The sequence below is a fragment of the Thunnus maccoyii genome, chromosome 14 (genome assembly GCF_910596095.1).
Source record: "Thunnus maccoyii chromosome 14, fThuMac1.1, whole genome shotgun sequence".
NCBI lineage: Eukaryota > Metazoa > Chordata > Actinopteri > Scombriformes > Scombridae > Thunnus > Thunnus maccoyii.
In genome coordinates, this window is record NC_056546.1 from 30052446 (window position 1) to 30072991 (window position 20546).

Here is a 20546-nt window from a genome sequence, read left to right on the forward strand (position 1 = left end):
ATAAACTGTGTGCAGGTGTAGCGAGGAGAACTGCTGCTGTTTTAAAGGCAAAGCTGCTCACAGCAAATATTGATTTCATTTACTGTAGGTTTCTTCTGTTTACGGAACTTTGTGTCAAGTTAATTGATGAATAAAAACTATTCATGGCATAATTTTTGAAAGCATCCATTCACTTTTGGTGCCTAAAACTTTTGTACAGTACTGTGCATATATGCATATACAGTATATGTATGTACTGTATGTGTATATACACTACGAGTCAAAAGTTTTAGAACACCTCAATTTTTCCAGTTTTTATTGGGGTGTATGTAGTTTAATGTCTCAATGTACAGATTGGAAATAAAGAAATCATGACATATTTTTAAGTGTATATATAATATCCCCTACATGTCCTGTACACTCTCACTCATACATATACATCTGCACAGGATATTCTGCCAACCTCCTTATCCAGCAGCATCTTCTGTCATCTTCTGTTTTGTACCACACACTGCTCTGTTGTTCACTGTCTTTATTAGTAGGTTCTGTCATATCAAATGTATGTTGTGTTCTGTTCAAGTTGATTGTGTATTGCACTGGGAGCCAATGAATTGATCCACATTTGATGTTCTAGTGAGTATTTCTGGCAGCATGACCAACACACCAGCATGTTTCCATATGGAAACATCAGAAGATGTTTTCCCCTCATAATTTACCAATAACCAAAAATGAATCTAAGCTTAAGCCTTTGAAATAATGAGCTAGTCTGACCTGACAGACCTGTCAGTGAAACAACCTTTCCTTTAAATGTGCAGACCTCTCTCTCAACCCAACCGGTCAAAGCAGATGGCCGCCCACCAAGAGCCGGGGTCTGCTTGAGGTTTCTACCCGTTAAAGGGGAGTTTTTCCTTACCGCTGTCGCCAAGTGCTTGCTCATGGGGGAATTGTTGGGTCTCTGTAAATTAAAGAGTACGGTCTTGACCTTCTCTATGTGAAAAGTGCCTTGAGATGACTTCTGTTGTGATATGGCGCTATATAAATAAAAATTGATTGATTGATTGATTGACCAGACAGGAAAGAATACAGCAAACATTGACAGATATAGACACTCATACCACTAGGTTAAACAACCAGCTTTATTTAGTGATTTGATCGAATTACAGTATAGTGAAAAGCTTGAGTTGTTTTGGGTTGTAAAGGCTTTTTTAAAGGGTCAGTTCACCCAAATGACTATAACTAGCCACGCAAATAGTTTTTGTTTTATTTGTTCAGTTTCTATTTGTCCATTTTCTCCAACAGGTACTATATCTTTGGTAGTAGGTAGTTCTAATGACAACTGCCCACAGTGGGTTATCCACGGTGATATATAAATCAATGCTGTAAGCACCACAAACTAAATATTATATTGTACTGGGGTGGATATCTGTGTCTGAAGTCTCAGATTCAGATTGTCCAAACTTGGACAAATAAAACCAAAACTATCTGCAGAATAGATACGACTAGAGGGAAGTAAGAAAACATGTATCTTTTGTAATTTGGGTGAACTGACCGTTTGACATACATGTTAACATTAGAACACATAACACTGACGTCCATGAGAACAGATACAAATGTTTTAAGGCTGTGTGTGTGATGTTCTAGTGCACTTCACATAAGGACACATTTGATAACCTTGTTAAACCAGCTAATAGAAAATGTTTTTAAAAAACTTTTTTTGTTTCCTGTGAGATAATCAGGTCATAAAAAGGATCATAGTACCGGCTGGTGATCACATCCTGCAGTAGCTGCCAACTGATCAGAGATCAGGATCAGAGAAACAGATGTAAACCTGATGTGTTGAAATGACAGAGTGAATGAAGCTGTCCCTCTCTTTAAAGGGGACTTACTGTGCTAATTTACAGCTCTATATTTTTAATTTTCAGACACCATTTAAGAGCACTTCAAGTTCCTGCAGTATTTTAAGTGATCACTTTAGTTCAGATAACACACTGGTCCTGAATTTTTCTTTCATGAAACTTTTAAGAACTCAGGACATTTTCTTCTAGATCATTAATGTGTATAAAAGATTTTTTTTGTGATGCATAAATGAAAGCTGTATATTAAAAAAACATAATCTTTGGAAAAAAGTAAGAAAATAAAGAAATAAATAAGTGAAACGAATCATATCCCTGCACACAGACATGTTCTGCGCTTCTACTGAATGTTCACAGAGTGGACCCCTGCAGCCCCACAGGGCCTGGGGCCTCCACCCTGCTGGGCTGACTGGGCTGGGTCAGACTGTCCATGGCAGACAGGATGGAGGAGAAGAAGTGTTCAGTGTGGCTCTCCAGAGCTCTAGACTGCCTCTCAATCAACAGCAGGGTATCTCTTAAAACTGGAGAGGAGGAGAGTGGACAGAAAACAGAAATCCTGAGATTCATTTCATTCAGAAGTTTTCCTCTTAATACAGTATTAGCAGTATTTGCTGTTAATACATGTAGCTGGCGATGTGAAACCAGAGAGACTCACCTGGAGAGGTGGTGTTGATGCAGCTGAGGAGAAGTTGTCCGCTGTGCAGGACACAGGAGGTCAGTGGCTGATGGTTGCTCACTTCTTTCTGAAAACTCTGACAACCGGACCATCATACAAAACTGTCAGCATAGTACCATGTGCACTGAGTGAGTATAAAGTTAGAAAATGGGGTTGAGTTTGCTGAGGAAACACTTGGAACATGTACAGTAAGATAGTTTCACACTTTATCTAGTTCAGTTACTCACTGTCTGTGTTGGCAAAGGTTTAAATTGCAATGATTGTGGATATGCATTTGCTTCAATGAAAGCAATGAGTACAAGCAGAAAAACACTAGTGTGGAGCTGACTGGTCACTTAATTGATTAGTCCATCAACAGCTCAAACATTTTGATAATTAACCAATCATTTAGCTCCTTCATCAAGCAAAAATGACACTCTCAGTTTGCAGCTTCTTCAATTTCTCTATTTTATATGACTGTTGATGCTGAGGCTGTGACTCTACATCCAGACAAGTGCCACTCAAACAATCTGCAAGTCACTTTTGTTTGAGGGTGGGCTCAGTTTTTTCCCATTTGAAAATGAAAATGAAATGAAATTACTGTATTGGAAAGAATTTGGAGAATATATATATATATATTAATTATCAATATTAAAGAAAGGTAGGGATAGGGAGTCACATCAGGAAGTGTTAACATTGATCAGTATGAATCGAATTATGAATAAAAACATTATTCTGGTAATCCTGTGAACCCTAGGGTCTTTTTTGTTTGTTTTTAATTTCCCTCATTTAAAGGATTACAGGGTCACTGTATGTGTCACACAGACATGCCATATTTATATATGCCATTTAGGCTATTCAGAAATGCCATCATTTCTCATGTGAGTAGTACAATACCTGTTCTAGGAAACTTTTAATGGAAAAAAAATGTAAATTGAAATGTTAAAATTTCTTGTGTTTATACCCAGAGGTTTTTAAATTCAGCACAAATATGACTGGTGACATCATTCTGATTCAAGTTTTGATGTCATGTTTTGGGGGGTTTGTTTTGTTTATATGATGGTCAAAAGCTGCATTTATTTCTCAACACTTCTGGTTTCCACACAGACATGTAGCTGTAAAAACCTTTTTTTTTTTTTTAAAGGACCAGTGTGTAAGATTTAGTGGCATCTAGCAGTGAGGCTGCAGATTGCAACCAAATGAATACACCTCCCCTCCCTGCTAAAATTTCACATGATTATTAATATCAATGGGCTACTTATGATTTTTACTCGCACACTAGTGCTTCAAATCCAGAATCCTCCCTCTCCTCATTCTTCAAAGCACATCTATGTGAAAGGTACTGTTATAATAGTAGCATGGCTCCTGTAGGAATAGGGCAGTGCGTAATGTGTGCGTGTAGCGAGTGGAGAGAGTGAGCCGCAGAAAAGTGACGATGGATGCGAGCAGAGCAGAGGAAAAGTTTAGCAGTAAGTTGTCAGTCTGACAGTAAATGTACAGTACAGACTACAGTGTGTCAGTTAATAAATGCTGCAACTTCTCAAGACCAAGAAAAGTCTTGTCTGTTGTTTCCCCAACTGCTGGAAAAGTGAATGGGTTAGCTCCAAAGTTAGCAACAATGGGTTAGCCTAACCTGACCAGGCTCACTTACGGTGGACCAGCTATTCTCATTTTAGGGCCAATCTCAGCTGTTCCTACACAGAGTCCCCTTTTTTTTTTTTTTTACCTGGCCTCGCTATGAGAATTTATGAGTAGCTTTAGTGACAGATACTGGTCTTCACTGTCAGGTTTCTCTCTGACGACAGCAAGCCTGCAGCCTTATTATGAACATAAGAATAAACAAGTGACTTATGAGTGAGTGACTCAGCAGACCCACAGGTGCAATCTGCCCATGCTTACAGCCAGTGTAGCATAAACAGAACCACATGTGCCCGCTGTCCGCTCTGTTTTGGAGTATAACAGGGTGCCGAGGCTCGGCCCTCACCTGATAATCGGCCAGCGATGACTTCACACTGTCTATATCCACAGTGGGCGGGGCCATCAGGTCCATCTTCTCTGACACTGTGTAGAGCCATTGGATGAGCTGCCCCAGGTGTGAACAGAAGATCTGAAACATACATGGTTCACATTCATGGCTGCTTTTAGATTATCATGGTCCAGCTACAATAAAAGCCTGCAGAATTTAGTCAGTATGAAAACATTTAGAGAGTTTCAATCAGATGTTTCACTGGCAGGTCAGATTCTGTCTCTACCTGAATGTGTCGCATGAGGGAGTCACTCTGCTCCTGGTCCTCCTGGCTGCTCCTCTGGGTGTCAGGCAGGGTGAGGCCACACAGCTGTTCTGCCAAAGCCTCCACCTCCCTGAGACTAGCCCGAGTCAGACCTCCTCCAACAGACTCCATCCAGGCTCCGGGACTCCTCCTCACTGCCTCAGAGTCTCCATCATCAGCTGCTGATAGACATTCACCAAACTGACATCGTGCACACATTTCCATGGACTGTGTCTTTGGTAGAAAGAAGTTACAGTGATAACTGCTGCCATTTTTTTCATGCTGTGAGCATCACAAAATGTATTCCTTTCACCTCCATCGTATTGGGATGGAGGCAAGATGCACAGATATGTCAAATCTGAGCTCTGAGTTATGAGCTGTGACTGAAGAATTTCTTCATTATTAATGCATACCTGTCTCAGCAGCACTGCTCTCCTCTCTGTGTCCTTCATCTGTGTCTTGTTTGCCCTCCTGCTCTTTGACCCCCTCCTCCTCCTCTTCAGCCTCCTGTTTCTCAGGCAGGGTGATGGAGGAGAGGATGGAGGTGGTGCCTGGATCCAGAGACTCCCAGCTGGCTGTGATGGGCCGCCTCAGCTGTGCCGTCACCTCCCTCACCTGCACACATGGACCAAACCCTTACAATCAAACCACGTCATTACAGCTCAAAAGCATTTTAGTAACACTGATCCACTGTGTCTGTCCCTCCATGGTTGTATTCATGGTTCAATGGAAAGTGCAGTTTTGTTTAAACAGCCTATAATGTGTGTAGGAACAGACTTTGACACAAAACTGGGACAGAGAGGAAAGGAAACATGTCTTCAGACGAGGTGAAATTACTGTGACATCCCTCGCTGTGCTTTACGGCTGAACTCATTGTTTTTCATGTCAACGTGGCCACAAGGGTCCGCGTGACATAAATTTCATCACCTGCCTATGTCCGTGAGGGTGTGTGAACCTCTCTTGTGGACGCCTGTGTGCAGCCCAAAATTTGAGACCGCGCAGACTGTACACATTGCAAGCACACCAACTGCACATGTGCTAGAAAAGCAAACAGGAATGCCTGTATCTTCTACTGTATGTATGTATTCCTATTCTCATTAAACTGTTGCTTTTTGTTTGTTCAACTTTTTCTTGTTGTTCAGCAACATACAGGAAGTCCTCAGCCCTGTGTAAAACAATACAAGAGGCTGTGTTGGTGGGGGCATGTTGTGTACTGAGATGGTCGACATCTGAACCCACCAGCAGCTGCTGACAAGCTACATGTTAGCACACGGTGACTAACGGCAGGTAAGGGTCTCACCTCAGCAGGGGTGACAACTGTAGCCATGGCAACAGTCGGTTATTGAGTTCCCAACATGTAATAATGTCCCACTAAGGTTACGATCCACATCATCATCACACATTGTAAAAAATACAGTCTGATGGCAGACAGTCAAGAAAAGACAGAAAAATGTCATCACATCACACACACATACAATTCACATTATCCTTTTCACAATTTGCAACATTTCCTTGTTGCCTTTTAGATTTTCCAACATCACAGCTCATCAGTGTATCGCTTTTTGGTAGCTGACTATTATTGGATGTTGAGGTATCCTTGAATGGAAAATTGGAAAATTGTCCCGGCTCACAATTGCAGTATCATACAACAATGACAGAACTGAGAGAAACATAAAAGCAATGAATTGTTCACTGTGAAGTGTGTGTAGGTTGATTTTCAGACCATGATGAAAGTTACACGATGTAAAAATGTTTCATGTGCAACATGATTAGCGATAATGACATGTATGGGTGAGTAGAGGTCCATGAGTGTGCACAGCACTGACCTGTCTGGACAGAAGCTGCAGCTCCTCCAGCTGCTCTGGGAGAGGCCGGAACTCCTCATCTACCTCCACACCAACACGCCTGGACCGAGGAAGCACACTGGTGGAGCGGATGAAGGCAGTGGAGGTGGAGGAGGATGGTGTGTGGTGCTCATGATGGTGACCACCACTCCTGTAACTATTCATCTCACCTCTGTCTCTACAGCAGTCCATACTCTCCAAGGACAAACTGGCTGGGTGCGTTAGAGGCAGCGGGGCACCAGAGGGCGAACCATCTGAGGATTTGGAGAACCCCTGCAGGTCAGGTGACCTCTGACCCACGCTAAGAGTGCCCCCTTCTCTGATCTGCCCTGTGCCGCTCAGGGAAAAGTCTAACCCCGACAGGTTGGTGGAGCTACAAAGGTGGTCCAGTTCAATCCCTGAGTCCTGTAGGTTCGGGTCTGGTTGGAGGAGAGAGTCTCTCCGGAGCTCAGAGCGGTCCCACTCACTGACCAGATGTCCTGGTCTCAGAGGGTAGGTGTAGTCCAGCAGGGCCTGGTACTCTCTGTTTGGATCCCAGCCTACAGAGTGCCTGTCTGGGGAAGGCGGCAAAGCTTTAGGGATGGCACAAGCCCAGTAGTTTGCCTGACAGGAAGACATAGTGCGTCCCCTTGACTGTCCTACAAAAGAGCATGTATTTAGTTTGGTCTCCCCTCCCCCTCTCCCCTCCCTCCCCCCAAGCCTGAGCTCAGTCTGGCCTCGCCTTGAGTAACCTGAGCGAGGGGTGTAAGTAGGATATAGGACAGTGGAGGTTAATGGCGGCCTCAGAGGAGGGTTTAGTCTCTGGACCTCCAGGAAGGAACTAGAGAGGCTCCGCTGAGCTGATTTGCATCCAGGGAAAGGTGATCCAACAGTGTGTTCTTCATGGGACAGCCTGCCTCTCAGGTCTGAGACACCCAAGGGTGAGCAAAGCTCTTCTCTGGAGGCTGAGGGTGATGACAGGTCACAGTGAGAGAAGCTGAAGCTCTCTGGGGTCAGTTCTTCTCTTGCACTGGTCAACAAGCTGATGTTGGCATATTGCTGATCTTCTGTCCTGCTGACACTTAAATGTTTCTCCTGTGAGGAAGGAAACAGACAGAATTTAAAGTGATTAGTCATTTTCAGACATGGAATCTGTTACATCAGTGGCTTCATCTGTCTGCTGAAATGATTGCTTTTCAGTTTCCACACATACATCTGGGTTAAATAAACGTTTTGTAATGGCTCTGTTCAAACATGACACGAACATGATGGATAGAGCTGCAATAGACTTGGGAGTGAGTTTTAAAATACAGCACCAGTACTTACTCATTCAAGGGTTTTTCCGATACAGAAGACATCAAAACTACACACATATGGAATTATGTAGTAAACAAAAAAGAATTAAACTAAAATATCTTCCATAGTTTAGATTCTTCAAAGTACCCACTGTCTGCCTTGATGACAGCTTTCCATACTCTTAGCATTCTCTCAACCAGCTTCATGAGGTCACCTGGAATGGTTTGAAATGAACAGGTGAGTCTTGTCAAAGTTAATTGGTGGAATCTCTTGCCTTCTTACTGCATTTGAGACCATCAGTTGTGTTGTGTTGAGGTAGTGTGGGTACACATCAAACAGTCCTATTCCACTACTGTAGTAATCCACATTATGACAAGAACCACTCAACTAGGTAAAGAGAAACATATTTTTTCTGAGTGCTTGTTGATTCTGATCAATTGATTTCTGGAGGACGACCTCATGAAGCTGGTTGAGATATTGCCAATAGTGTGCAAAGCTGTCATCCAAGCAGAAAATGGCTACTTTGAGGAATCTAAAATGTGAAAGATATTTTGGTTTGTTTTTTCTTTACTACATGATTCCGTATGTGTTATTTTATCATTTTGGTGTCTTCAGTATTGTTCTATGTAGAAAATAGTAAAAATAAAGAAAAAGCCTTGAATGAGTAGGTGTGTTCTTACTTTTGACTGCTACAGATAAAAAAAAGGAAGATGAGAATTCTCGGGTCTCTCAGAGTTTGCAGCATTGATGATTTTTTTAACATTTTTGCAGTTGAAGCCTTAATGAATCCCATCATGAGTGTGGGGGACACTCACACCCTCTTTTCACCCTTGGATCCTCTAAATATTACATAGCGTAGTTAAAAATAAAAGAAAATCTCAAGTAGAAAGACAGCTTGACAATAAAGTAGAAATATTTTAAGAAAAATGTGTATTGTTTGGAGAATAAAGTCAGAATTTCTCAAATAAAGTCAATAATATCACAAAAATAAAGTTGTAATTTTATGCGAAAAAGTCATACTAATCATGAGACAAAATCTTCATTTTATGTAAAAAGCATAATATGAAATAATGTTTTAGTATTTTGTCAGACTCTTGCAGGGAAAAATAGCAACTGCACAATAAGGAAATTGTTACAACATGCACATGAAATCTAATATCTATCTAATCTATCTAATCATAACATATGACATTTTGTTCTAAAAATATGACATCCATATTCTCATAAAAAGTATGACTTTACTCTCATAGTATATCATATATTATAACTTTTTCAATTTTTCATTTTATTCCTGTAATATTAGGACTATATTTTCTAGAATTATGACTTTATCAACATTTTTTACATTTTTTAAATACTCCAACTTGTTACAAATCTCTTAAGAAGATGGAACAACTCAAGGATTTTATTGCTGTGTGTATTTAATCTTGTGCTGCTGCAGCCTTTATGTTGATCTGACAGTATTCAGTTCAGTTGGCAGTGTTATGGAAATATGACCAGGGGATATATTCATACAGAGACCAACACGTAAAACTGAAGAATGAGTCTAGTAACAATATAAATGAGTGTTCTACTCCTCCTCCTCACCTTCTGCGGGTGCTTCAGTGGATGAGTCTTCTTTAAGATAGATGTATGTTGTTCTACGGAGAAGAGAGGCTTCCTCATTACATACTGTCTGTCACTCAGATACCTAGAGGTGGGCGCCATAGTAACACTTTTCTGTGGCCCTGCCCCGTTCCTTTCTTTCTCTGTCTTGCCTCTCTCAGTGTCTTTTCCTCTGCTGTCTTTAAACTCTGGCAGACGCATCTTCCATCGCTGGCTGCATCCTTTGGTTTCCATTGGACGAAAAGAGAATCTAGGAAGGTCTGTCAACTACAGGAATGTAATCATTTAGTAACTTTCAGATTTATATGATAAGTTGTTTTTGTTTATCATTTACGTTTAATTCATGATTATATTCTTGAAGTTTAAGTTTCATTCACGTACCTTGAAGGAGCTGCAAGGTTGTGCTTTTTATCCAATGTTTCCTCAACAACAAACACCATGTTGCTGAGGTGAGGCACACAGGAGCTCTGTAATGACACAGGACAGACGTACATATAAGAACATGTTAACAGACACCTAAAGAAGTAAAAGCTACTGTGTGTCACATTTGAACATTTCTGACCAAAAGCAACATATTGGCTGCACCTATTTTCATCACACCGTCTAATTTCTTTGTTATCCGAATAATTAGGAATTCTTCTATAATTCAAAAATTCTACACATAAGAAGTTTAAAGCTGCATTATTAGAGCAGAACAAGCTGAACAGTTGCCTACATATCAGTTCTCCACAGGCCTAAAACTAAGACCCAAACCAGAGCCACAGCCACACCTTTAAGACTGACCCCACTGCTACAGTCAATCATGCTCTGTTCCCGGTTCTCCAGTGTGATGATTTGCTGCTTTATTGTGTTTTATATCATTGTAAATGAAACATCTTTGGGTTTTAGTCTGTCGGTCAGACAGAATGAGACAGTTGAAGAAATCCCCTGCAGCTCTGGGAAATTTTGATGGGCATTTAAATGTTTTAAAAATGATTTTGTAAACTAAATGATGAATCAAAAAAAAACAGCTGACAGATTTATCAATGAAAATTTCATCCATTACTGACCTGTCACTCACTAGGCTAACTTGGCTACAATCTTGTCTTTCTCCTGCAACACATATATGTACAAATTATGAAAATTATTTTTTTTCTTTGTCACATTTTAAATAACCAAACCCAGTCCAAGTCAGAAAGCTTCTGCAACAAATTGGCCCAGAAATGGAAGCAGAACTCTGCAGCACACATGTAGCAACTGGAGCTGCAATGATTAGTTGATTTATTTTGTTGATCAAGTAATCATCTGCAACTATTTGGGTAATTGACTGATCTTTTAAAGCAAAAAAAAGTCAAATATTTCCCAGTTCCAGTTCCATCATTAGTGAGGATTTGCTGCTTTTCTAAGTCTTATCGTAAAGTGAATATCTTTGGATTTCGGATTGTTGGCCAAGCAAACCAGGCAATTTGTCACCGTGGACTTTAGGAAAGTATGACAGACATTTTTCCCTATTTTCAAATGTTTTATAGACTACATAATTGGTCGATTAATCGAGATAATAATCAGCAGATTAATCGAAAATGAAAGTAATTGTTAGCTGCAGCTCTAGTAGCAACATTAGCATTATTTTTGACTTGTCTTTGTATCTGAACAGAAGTCCAACATTCACTCTGCTTTTAGCTCTGGTTTGGTCTCCACCAACTCCTGAGAAAAAACATCTAACATCTGTCTCTTTAGCTACTAAATGCTCCACTATATTCACCAGCTAGTGTCTAACTTTATCTGCCAGCTGTTTGCTGCTGGGCAGGTAGTGTTTAGTGTTGAACTGGAACCCACTCGGACAGCAGAGATAGATATGACACACTGCAAAACCATTCCTCTTTAAATCCCACACTCATTGGATCACTGTTAACATAAAAATACTGATAAGCGCAACTGTAAACATACTGTATGTTTAAGGCTACAATATAATGGACAAATGTCATCATTCTAACAGCTGTCACTCATCTGATCAGTTGTAATCCATGACAAAGCCTCCTCAGATGAAGGACAGTTTAGGCCTGAACACACAGGAATACAGACAAACAGATTAAATTAATCGTTCAATCCTTGTGAACATTTGCTCTAGATAAAGACATGTTTGAGCAGCTCATACACACCTACAGTAGCTTAGTGAGTGGAATGTCTCTACCTGTTGTTGTGGGATCACTAAGCAGCAGGCCAGATAAGCATCCAGTTGGGTCCCCGAGTGTAACGAAATGCTCACTCCTCACCTGACCGATCTCATTAAGACTGCATGCTCAGACCCGCCTGTGCTCACTGGACCAACGAGGAAGAGTACTGTCCACAGGTCCACTGACACACAGGCACTGGATCACGCAGCATGCTGGTCATAGTTTACAGCTGGATGGGTGCATTAACTTCATAACTCAAGTGTTTCTCTAGGAAATGTTCCAAAATAGATCATCTGACACACTCACTCAAGACCTGTGGCGATACCCCAGAATCCCTCTTGACCTGATTAGACAGAATATAATTCAAAGCCAGCCTGACCCAGGTCTTGGGTTGCTACTAGAAACCAATCAGAGAGGCAGCGTGATACAGCCAGGCAGAACAAGTAGAAACATATGACTTTAGACTAACAATGCAACTAACTATTATTTTCATTATTGATAAATATGTTGATTATTTTTTTGATTAATCAATTAGTTGTTTGGTCTATAAAATGGTGAAAAATATTGATCAATGTTTCTCAAAGCCCAAGACGACGTCCTCAAATGTCTTGTTTTGTCCACAACCCAAAGATTTATAAAGGGTACAAACATTATGTACAGTACTGTTGTGAAAATGAGAAGAATGCCTCAGTGATGACATGATCACTACATATTTTCTTGTCTTCCTGTGTGACTGTCAGGATCTTCTCCTCTCACACTACCCTCCATTGTAAGTGGTTTGCCTGGTTGCCATGGTGATGGCATAGAGAGGGTGGTGCTAGACTCAAGAGGGAAGTGTCAGTCAAAGGCTACACCAGAACAAAGACCAACTCAACACTGAAAAACATAAGAAGGATGAAGTGGAACCCACTCTGACAGCAGGGATAGATAGCATTCACTGCAAACACCTTCCTCTTTAAATCCTGCACTCATTGGATCTTTGATCATGTTGTTGAGCAGCAAACACCTACATGCACAGCTACAGTACATGTCACACTCTGCTATTCACACCCATATTCGGTCACAGACATTAGAAACTGTGTGTGAAGCGGTGAATGAGGAAGTGACATCACTAGTGAAAACATGAAGCTGTAAAGCTAAAGTGCAACAAGCATCTTCAGGAAGTATACATCCCACAGCAAACACTATTCACTTACTGTGTGAAAACAGACAGCAGCACTGGATACAACGTGGACCATTTCAAATACATCTTTAAGGGTTTCTTTAGGATTGCAACTAATGATTATTTTCATGATCAGTTAATTTTTATATTGTCATGTGTGAAAAAAAGAGGTGACATCTTCAAATGTCTTGTTTTGTTTGACTAGTTTTTGATTTCAGCACTAGATTTGCTGTATACTGTTGACTAACAATGGCGATATGGATAAAACCTTTTGTCATGGTATACAGTATGTCATCTATTATCATGATGTCTGGACATACATATATATGTATATATATATATATATATATATATATATATATATATATATATATATATATATATATATATATATACATATATATATATAGTGACTTGTAAATTTGTGGAAATTCAATTGAGAAACAGTTCATAGATGTTTAATACCTGAAATGTCATAGGCTACCTAATAAATCTCAGTACTTCATCTAGGGCCGCAACTAATGATTATTTTCATTATCGATTAATCTGTCAATTATTTTCTCAATTAATCGATTAGTCGTTTGGTCTCTAATTTTCTGGTCTTGACCACAACCCAGAGATATTCAGTTTACTGTCATAGAGGACTAAAGAAACGAAAAAACAAAATATTCACATTTGAAAAGCCGGAATCAGAGAATTTCTTTAAAAAATGACTCAAAACAATTAATCGGTTATTAAAACAGTTGGCAGCTAATCGATTAATCACTGCAGCTCTAATTTCATCACATTAATGTAAAAATCCTGTCAATCCAATACTGCCACTAAGAAGAACTGCTCATTGATTTACAACATTTCCTTCAACACAGCCACAATTGTTAAACAGATAGATAGCATGGTATTAACAGCAGGGCCAGATCTCTGACCACAGACACATTTATACTGTCTAACAGAAAATATGGCCACACCGATCAACACTCCACTATGCCAATAAATGGTCAAAAATGGACCTGATAAGGCTTTAGTATACACTCGTTGCTAGGATACGAGTGTACATATATCTTTTATTGTTGAATAGTCTCTGGATTTATATGTGTAACAGTAAAGTTTTTTTTCCATTAACATCATGCTTGTAGAACATGAATGTGCTCCTAACATTGAATATCTGAGCTTCACTGTCTGGATGTATATATGTGTGTGGAGGGGATCTTTAATGTCTATCCAGTAACTGCCACATCAGTTCATAGTACCCCAGTGTCAATCATAGGGATCATCACTGTTACACACCTGTACACATGAGTTGCAGCGCCTTTATGTTTGAGCCTTTGTTCATTTGTTCAACATTAAATCTATGTCAAACACAGGGGACAGTGGTCAGTGTGGGACTGTGTCAGTAACCATCGCAACAAAGCAGTGACAGCAAACACTAGTGACCTACACAAAGCCAGGAGCCATTGTACCGGCATCACAGCACAAACGGACTTCATTTACTTACCTGACAAGAAAACTCGACATATGAAATTTACAAAGACTTATTAAAACTTGAAACCATATGATACAGAAAGCTACTGGATGTAGAATTAAAGCTAAAGTGAAGTTGCTGCTTGTATGACTAAGAGTAAGAAAAATATGCCACACGTATTGAAGTCATTTCAAAAATCCTGCAATTATTGGGTATCTATCGTCAAGCGTAGATACTCACTGGACCTCAAATTAGTACCAGGTCGATTCTTTGGGCTTTTCTAATGAATTCGGCATAACTATGTTGCACAAATTGTACTTTCTTCCCGTACAATCTCTTATTTTAAGTATTTGACACTTTTTCTGCCGCCCACAGCTGTTTTAGGTCGGCGGAAGAGAGACCGATAACGTAATTTATCGAAAAAGTATCGATGCAGTCTCATGAACTAACTCCTCGAACAGGCTTTACAACCCTGGCTGTGTCAAACAATACAGAAGACGTGTTCTTACCACATTAACACCGAGGTGTAGCTGTTAGCAGTAGCACTGTTACTGCAGCTAGCTCTCTCCTTCCTCTATCCGTGCTGCCTTCACGTGCTTCTCCTCAACTCCTCTCCCGCCTCCAGACTGTCTGAATTCATTTACTCCAAGTCTTTTCGTAACATTTAGCTAACAGTCCCTGTCCAAACAAATTGTTATACGAAACGACAAAACAAACAAACAAAAAACATACACATTTAGTGTGTTTAGTACTTACCAGACCTTCTATAAGAGAAGTGTCGAAGTTAATAACAAGTATGTAACGTGTAAAATGTGACAGGCATATAACTTATGACTACTATGGTAATAATTCGCATAAATGTCAAACAATAACAGATAAATGCATGCAAATTCTTATTGATTTATTTTATCGTGTGGGGTGAGAATTTCATAATTACAATGCTGCTGATGGCATTTGAAGGCAACATAACATACAGCTGAGTTCAATTTTCATCAGGAGGAAGCTGATGTGGATCTTTACTCCCCTCTAGCAGGCTAAATAACGTGCATGTGCATCTTTTAAAATAGCATTACTGATCAGACATAATGGATCTTGTAGCAAGTACTTTCACTAATACCAGTACTACCAATACTGCTACTGCTACTAGTGCTACAGTGTAGTACAATAGTACGATGTACTACAGTTACCACAAATATACTGAAAAGTGTAACCTATCAATAAAGGATTTCTTTTTCTTTGGAGCCACATAAGCAGAAAACACACATGAAACCACAGGTAATCCACCGCAGTCTGTACCAACAGATCCCATTTGGAATGAATGAAAACCGCAAAAATGGTGAAATGAGAAAGCTGTTGAAAAACTTTTCTGTGTGCGTTCCCCAAACTCTTGTTTGCCAGATTAATCACATTATACTTGAATATTAAGTGCTAAACAAATGCAATTATTAGTAAGATATAAATAAATAGTGAAATTGTGGTTATTCTGGAAAAAAGTCAGATGCTGTTTCTTTTGAGGTATCCTTATCTGTCTGACAGATTCATACAGTTGTAAGGTGAAGTGAAATACATCCTCAAAATAAAACCATCAACATACAGGACTTGTACACAGAGTCATCACCTCTTTAATTGGTCTTAACATTCATACCTGTGGACAAACTTACAGGACCAGCACTTAGAACCATGTCTTACTCTCATCTGAAACAAAACATCAGCAATGTGCAAAATATCAGTGATTTATGTTGATCTTTTGTTTTTATGAGCATGAAATCAGTATTCCTACATGGTGTCAGAGAACTGGTTGACAGTCCAGTCTGCATGGATGATGTGTCATGAGACTGTCAGGAAGAGCGAGTGGATTAGTGTACACTTGTGTAAAACTACTTTCTTTTGCAGAGTTAACTGGCTGAAATATTGATGTTTCTAATTGTCTTTGGTACCTGTGAGTACATCTACAGTCACAGTCACATACACAGTTTGTACTTCTCCCTCATTCTCACCTCCTGATCTGAAGTTCTGACTTTTGAGGTTACAGCAAAAACAATCAAGGTTTTAACATGTACAGGTAGGTCAACTAGAAGTCCACACAGCGGCCCTTCCTCTCCCAGTCTCCGTAGCGCGTGGGCTCTGGACCCCGGGGCCCCCCCTTCTCCTTTGTCACAGGGTTCACATCATCAGGGTACTCTGGAGGACAACAAACAAATGAATGAGTCTGATAGATGCTGCTGAACTTCCAACAACTGCTTTACTTTCTTCTACAACACATCATTTTTTTTCTGATCTCATCATCTTTCATCTCATAGAATAAATCTGATGGCTGATAACTTAAGGTGTTATCTGCTAAAAAACAACAACAACTAAATTTAATCTCATGGTCTTTTCAAATAATCCTGCTTTTAATTTGAAATTAATGATGATTACATTATTAATTTCTAGTTGACATTGTGGGTGTAAATGAGCTTTAAAGTTAACTCCGGTGCAGTATATCAAATGTTAACATTTATGTTTAAAACTGTACATTGTCCCATTAAATACAATACAATAACTTTTGCTGGAATTGTATTAGTGTCTCTGCTATGTTCTCCTGTGTGGGTGTATGGTCTGTGTGTGGGTGTAGGAGGACTGGTCAGGAGTGTGTGAGAATCACTTTGTCTATAAAATGTCAGAAAATAGAGAAAAAAATGTTCCCACAGTCAAACATTACATTTTTAAACGTCATGTTTTGTCAGATTAACTGTCCAAAACCAAAATTTATTGAGTTTATTATCATGTATGACAAAAAAAGCATTAAATCATCCTATTTGAGAACCAGAAAATTTTGGGCATATTTACTTAAAAAAATTACTATATTAATGATTCAATGATGAAAATAGTTTAAGATGAATTTTCTGTCAATCCACTGATGAATTCATTGATGAACTGTTGTGGTTCTACAGCTGATGGTGAGAGCAGCATTCTCCTCACTGTTCTCCAAACCTGTTTGCCTTTTATTGTCATTGTCTGCATCAGAAGTCATAGTGCTGGAACCCTGTAACAGTGTTCATGGTGTAAATAGTGTTTGCTGTAGGTTACAGTGTATCTATTCATGATTCTTTCTTTCTTTCTCTCTTCTTGCAGTTGTAGGGCTGATCCTCCTATTTGTTTCATATACTTTTTTCCCTGTTAGGTAGCTAGTTGTCCGTTTTTTTTTTTTTTAAAGATGAATTATTCCTTCTGATAGGTTATTGTAGCTCCTTCGCCTCAGTCATGTCCTCTAGACAAGGGGTGTAACATGAAGGTGTTGTGCTTGATTGGATCTTTAGCTGTTCTGGTTGGTGGTTCAAGATGTTCAAACAATTCTGCTATTAAATAACATTACTGGGCTGTGAACATCACTTCCCTCTCCTGCCCACTGAATCACACTGAAGTGCAGAGATGGAACATGAAGATCATTCTGTCTCCTGGTAAGCTTGGTTGTCAGTTTATTAGGTACAGCTATATTCAACTAATGCAGTATAATACAACATCCTTGCATTAATATGCCTCCATGAAAGATATACTGTTCAGCTTTTCTTTCATCTGTTTTACAGAGGAGTTGATTTATTTTATGTCCTTTTGGAGGCTGTAGTTTGTGGTGCTGTGGATGCTGTGGTTGCTGTTTTGGGTTATAATGAGAGGCGTTTTGTCCATCCCATTATCTAAACTAGGGTAGACTAAATCCATCATTGATATAACAATACAGATGTGGAAACATAATGGAAACCAGCTTCCAACACCCGGTGCTGGTCTTTTGACAATTCTTATCAAGCAGATTTGTTCCACACAATAGTTTAGCTGTGGACTCATCTGAGGATATGATGCAACTTGATTATATAATTAGTGTAGAACTGATCACTTCATGTCTTTCTACTGGAGAGTGTGAACCTCGAGTGTTTCCAGCATGAGGAGTGTAGATTACTAGAATAAACACTGAAAAGAATAATTGGATTTAAACTGCCAAATATAAACACATTATTTGCATAGATTGCACTTGATCTCACTGTTCAGGAGTTTTTGAAGTTAGATTCATCAGGGCAGTGGTCACCAAACACAATACAATTAAATGTTGACATTTTATACATTTAATATTTCGCCCTATTTGCAATTGTATCTGTTTGCAATTCTCATTTTGTAATCTTCTTTTGACAGGTCTGTATTCTTACTTTCCAGAACATCCTTGCTCTTCTCCTCGGAGATGTCGAATCGACCCTGCGGGGTTTGAGCTTTCTTCAGCGGCTGCCGGTCGCCCGCTGCTCCGCTGGCAGCCCGGAAACCTCCTGAACACACAGAGGACAACACCGCGACACTGCTGTGACAAACTGAAGCACAGCTGCATTCATTTACAACAGACTTACATGATGGAGCACAGCTGTGAAGTGATGCTACACCATGTCCTACGGCGTATGAATATTACTTCTGCCAACATTAAATATATTGCAACAACTGCAGGTTTTGAACGCAGAGCGGTTGACAGTACCGCTGCTGGGTTACGTTAGCTCATACTGAGGCAGACACTAACCTGTAAAAATAGACTCCACAGCCAAACTCTTTGAAACAACATGTTTGCTGGTTGAGGCGCAGAACCGCAGGACAGACATGTCTACTGTTAAGAGAACAGCGAGGCTCTCTCTCGGACACTTACACAATGATGTTGTTGTTGTTTGTCGAGCTAAAACCACGTAAAACTCGTCATCACAATGCGACGGAAGTTCGCTACAAGGCACTGCAATGTTTCCATTATGCCACTAGGGGGCGACAGACCGCTGGATATCACGTTAGTAATCGATCATTGTCTCCAATCTGACGTCAAGATTGTTCCATTATTGTTTTTTTTATTTTAAATCTTTGTTTATTAGGTATCAGAGTATAGAGTTCACATCGTAAAAGGGTTACAAGCAACATTGTTTCATATAAAAGAAGGAAATTGTAAAGCATCATGTACAACCCTAACCCCCCTAAACATCTTTGTAAACATGAAGAGGTAAAAATAGGTTCAAATAAAAAAAAATCCCATAGAAGACACGACCAAAAAAGAGAACATCTGAATCAGTGTCTCAACAAGTCACACAAGGACAAAAAAAAAAGAAAAGAAAAGGAAATGGAGGGACGTACTAAAAAAAACCCGATGAGACAAACCTAACAAATTGACAAGACAGTTAAGAAAACCAAAACCAAAACCCCGCTGCCTGCCGCCACACCACCGAAAAAGCCTCAAATCATATTGCAGAAAAGGGCCCCAAATCTTTATGAATTTATGAGGTGTACCCTGTAGTGACAGACTAATTTTTTCCAACTTAAGAAAGCAGAGGGCATCTCTTATCTAGTGTTTGTAAGACGGAGGCACTGCAGACTTCCATTTAAGAAGCATTACTCTCCTAGCCAGTAGCCCCATTATTGTTTTGTTTCTGTATTTTCAGCATTATCATCATCACGTCATTATAGCTTAATGTGTAGAAACATGTGTAGGTCATATCAAAGTCCTTTAGACCAATTAGTAATGTAGTACAATTAAAAAAGTCACAAATTATTCCTCAGGAACACTTATCACCACACACCATTATAAACAGTACTTACATTATTGTAAAAGCATCAGTGGTGGATTGTAATTCAGTTACATGTTGGTACAAAACTTATGATGCTCTCAATTATAGATTAAACTACCCCAAAGTAAATAGCATAGTTCATCTGCTGCACCTCAACTAATTAAAACAGTAAAAAGCAACTTATATCAGTATAGAAGTAGTATAACACTTACAGGAGCCATTTTTCTGCAATATGAGTAGCCTGCTTTTACTTTTGATACTTGAAGTACATTTTGCTAATAGTGCTTGCATACTATTATTGAGCTGACATTTTGAATGCAGGTCTTTTACTTGTTGGGGAGCATTTCTATTTTTAAGTAATGCTACTTTTCATTAAGTTTAAGATCTGAATACTTCCTTCACCACTGAAAATCATTAATTTATGCTTTTCCTACTTAAAATATTGACTGTACCTGCTGCAACTGTGCACAGTGACCTTTTGAGAAAAAGCCTACTGGAATAAAGCCAAGATTTTAGAAGTACTGAAGTCTTTAATGCATAATAAGTGTATTTGGCTTGGTGACTCACCAGTAGGCTGAAGGTTTTACTATGTGATCATTTCAGACACATGTTAAGTGACCAAAGGTTAGTAAAGCTTAGTTTTTACATTTTGTGAAATACACTTGTGCAGATGTTAGAGTTAGATGTTCAGTTGGATATCAGTCTCATGTCTGTGTGGTAAGTAAAGTAAGTA

General features: G+C 39.4%; 2 protein-coding genes across 5 annotated transcripts; both read right to left on the reverse strand.

The window, feature by feature from the left end:
• Positions 1 to 1097: 1097 nt before the first annotated feature.
• cep68 (centrosomal protein 68) lies at positions 1098 to 14919 on the reverse strand. 4 transcript variants are annotated; one of them, XM_042433599.1, is made up of 10 exons: positions 14765 to 14919; positions 10531 to 10573; positions 9863 to 9948; positions 9464 to 9748; positions 6584 to 7675; positions 5171 to 5372; positions 4740 to 4939; positions 4472 to 4594; positions 2488 to 2584; positions 1098 to 2353 (listed from the first exon to the last, which is right to left on the reverse strand). In XM_042433599.1, the coding sequence occupies exons 4-10, from the start codon at positions 9713 to 9715 to the stop codon at positions 2184 to 2186; spliced, it is 2136 nt and encodes a 711-aa protein (XP_042289533.1). In that variant the 5' UTR covers positions 9716 to 9748; positions 9863 to 9948; positions 10531 to 10573; positions 14765 to 14919; the 3' UTR covers positions 1098 to 2183. The 4 variants fall into 4 exon arrangements, with proteins under 4 accessions (XP_042289533.1, XP_042289532.1, XP_042289535.1 ...); XM_042433598.1 differs by lacking the exon at positions 10531 to 10573; XM_042433601.1 differs by lacking the exon at positions 10531 to 10573 and having other exon boundaries at positions 4740 to 4936; positions 14765 to 14915.
• A 939-nt stretch (positions 14920 to 15858) lies between these two features.
• Positions 15859 to 18968, reverse strand: sdhaf4 (succinate dehydrogenase complex assembly factor 4). Its single transcript, XM_042433602.1, has 3 exons — positions 18790 to 18968; positions 18434 to 18547; positions 15859 to 16436 (listed from the first exon to the last, which is right to left on the reverse strand). Exons 1-3 carry the CDS (start codon positions 18866 to 18868, stop codon positions 16327 to 16329), a joined length of 303 nt encoding a protein of 100 aa, XP_042289536.1. The 5' UTR covers positions 18869 to 18968; the 3' UTR covers positions 15859 to 16326.
• Between the last annotated feature and the right edge of the window lie 1578 nt (positions 18969 to 20546).

Excerpts from the sequence above, each read along its gene's own strand:
- cep68 (XM_042433598.1), bottom strand. The coding sequence starts at position 9,715 with ATGGAAACCAAAGGATGCAGCCAGCGATGGAAGATGCGTCTGCCAGAG. Across the intron at positions 4,940-5,170 it reads GAGCAGTGCTGCTGAGACAG|CAGCTGATGATGGAGACTCT; the intron begins GTATGCATTAAT and ends AATGTCTATCAG. Across the intron at positions 4,595-4,739 it reads CCCTCATGCGACACATTCAG|ATCTTCTGTTCACACCTGGG; the intron begins GTAGAGACAGAA and ends TGTATGTTTCAG.
- sdhaf4 (XM_042433602.1), bottom strand. The coding sequence starts at position 18,868 with ATGTCTGTCCTGCGGTTCTGCGCCTCAACCAGCAAACATGTTGTTTCA. Across the intron at positions 18,548-18,789 it reads TGTGGAGTCTATTTTTACAG|GAGGTTTCCGGGCTGCCAGC; the intron begins GTTAGTGTCTGC and ends CTGTGTGTTCAG. Across the intron at positions 16,437-18,433 it reads GAGCAAGGATGTTCTGGAAA|AGTACCCTGATGATGTGAAC; the intron begins GTAAGAATACAG and ends GTTGTCCTCCAG.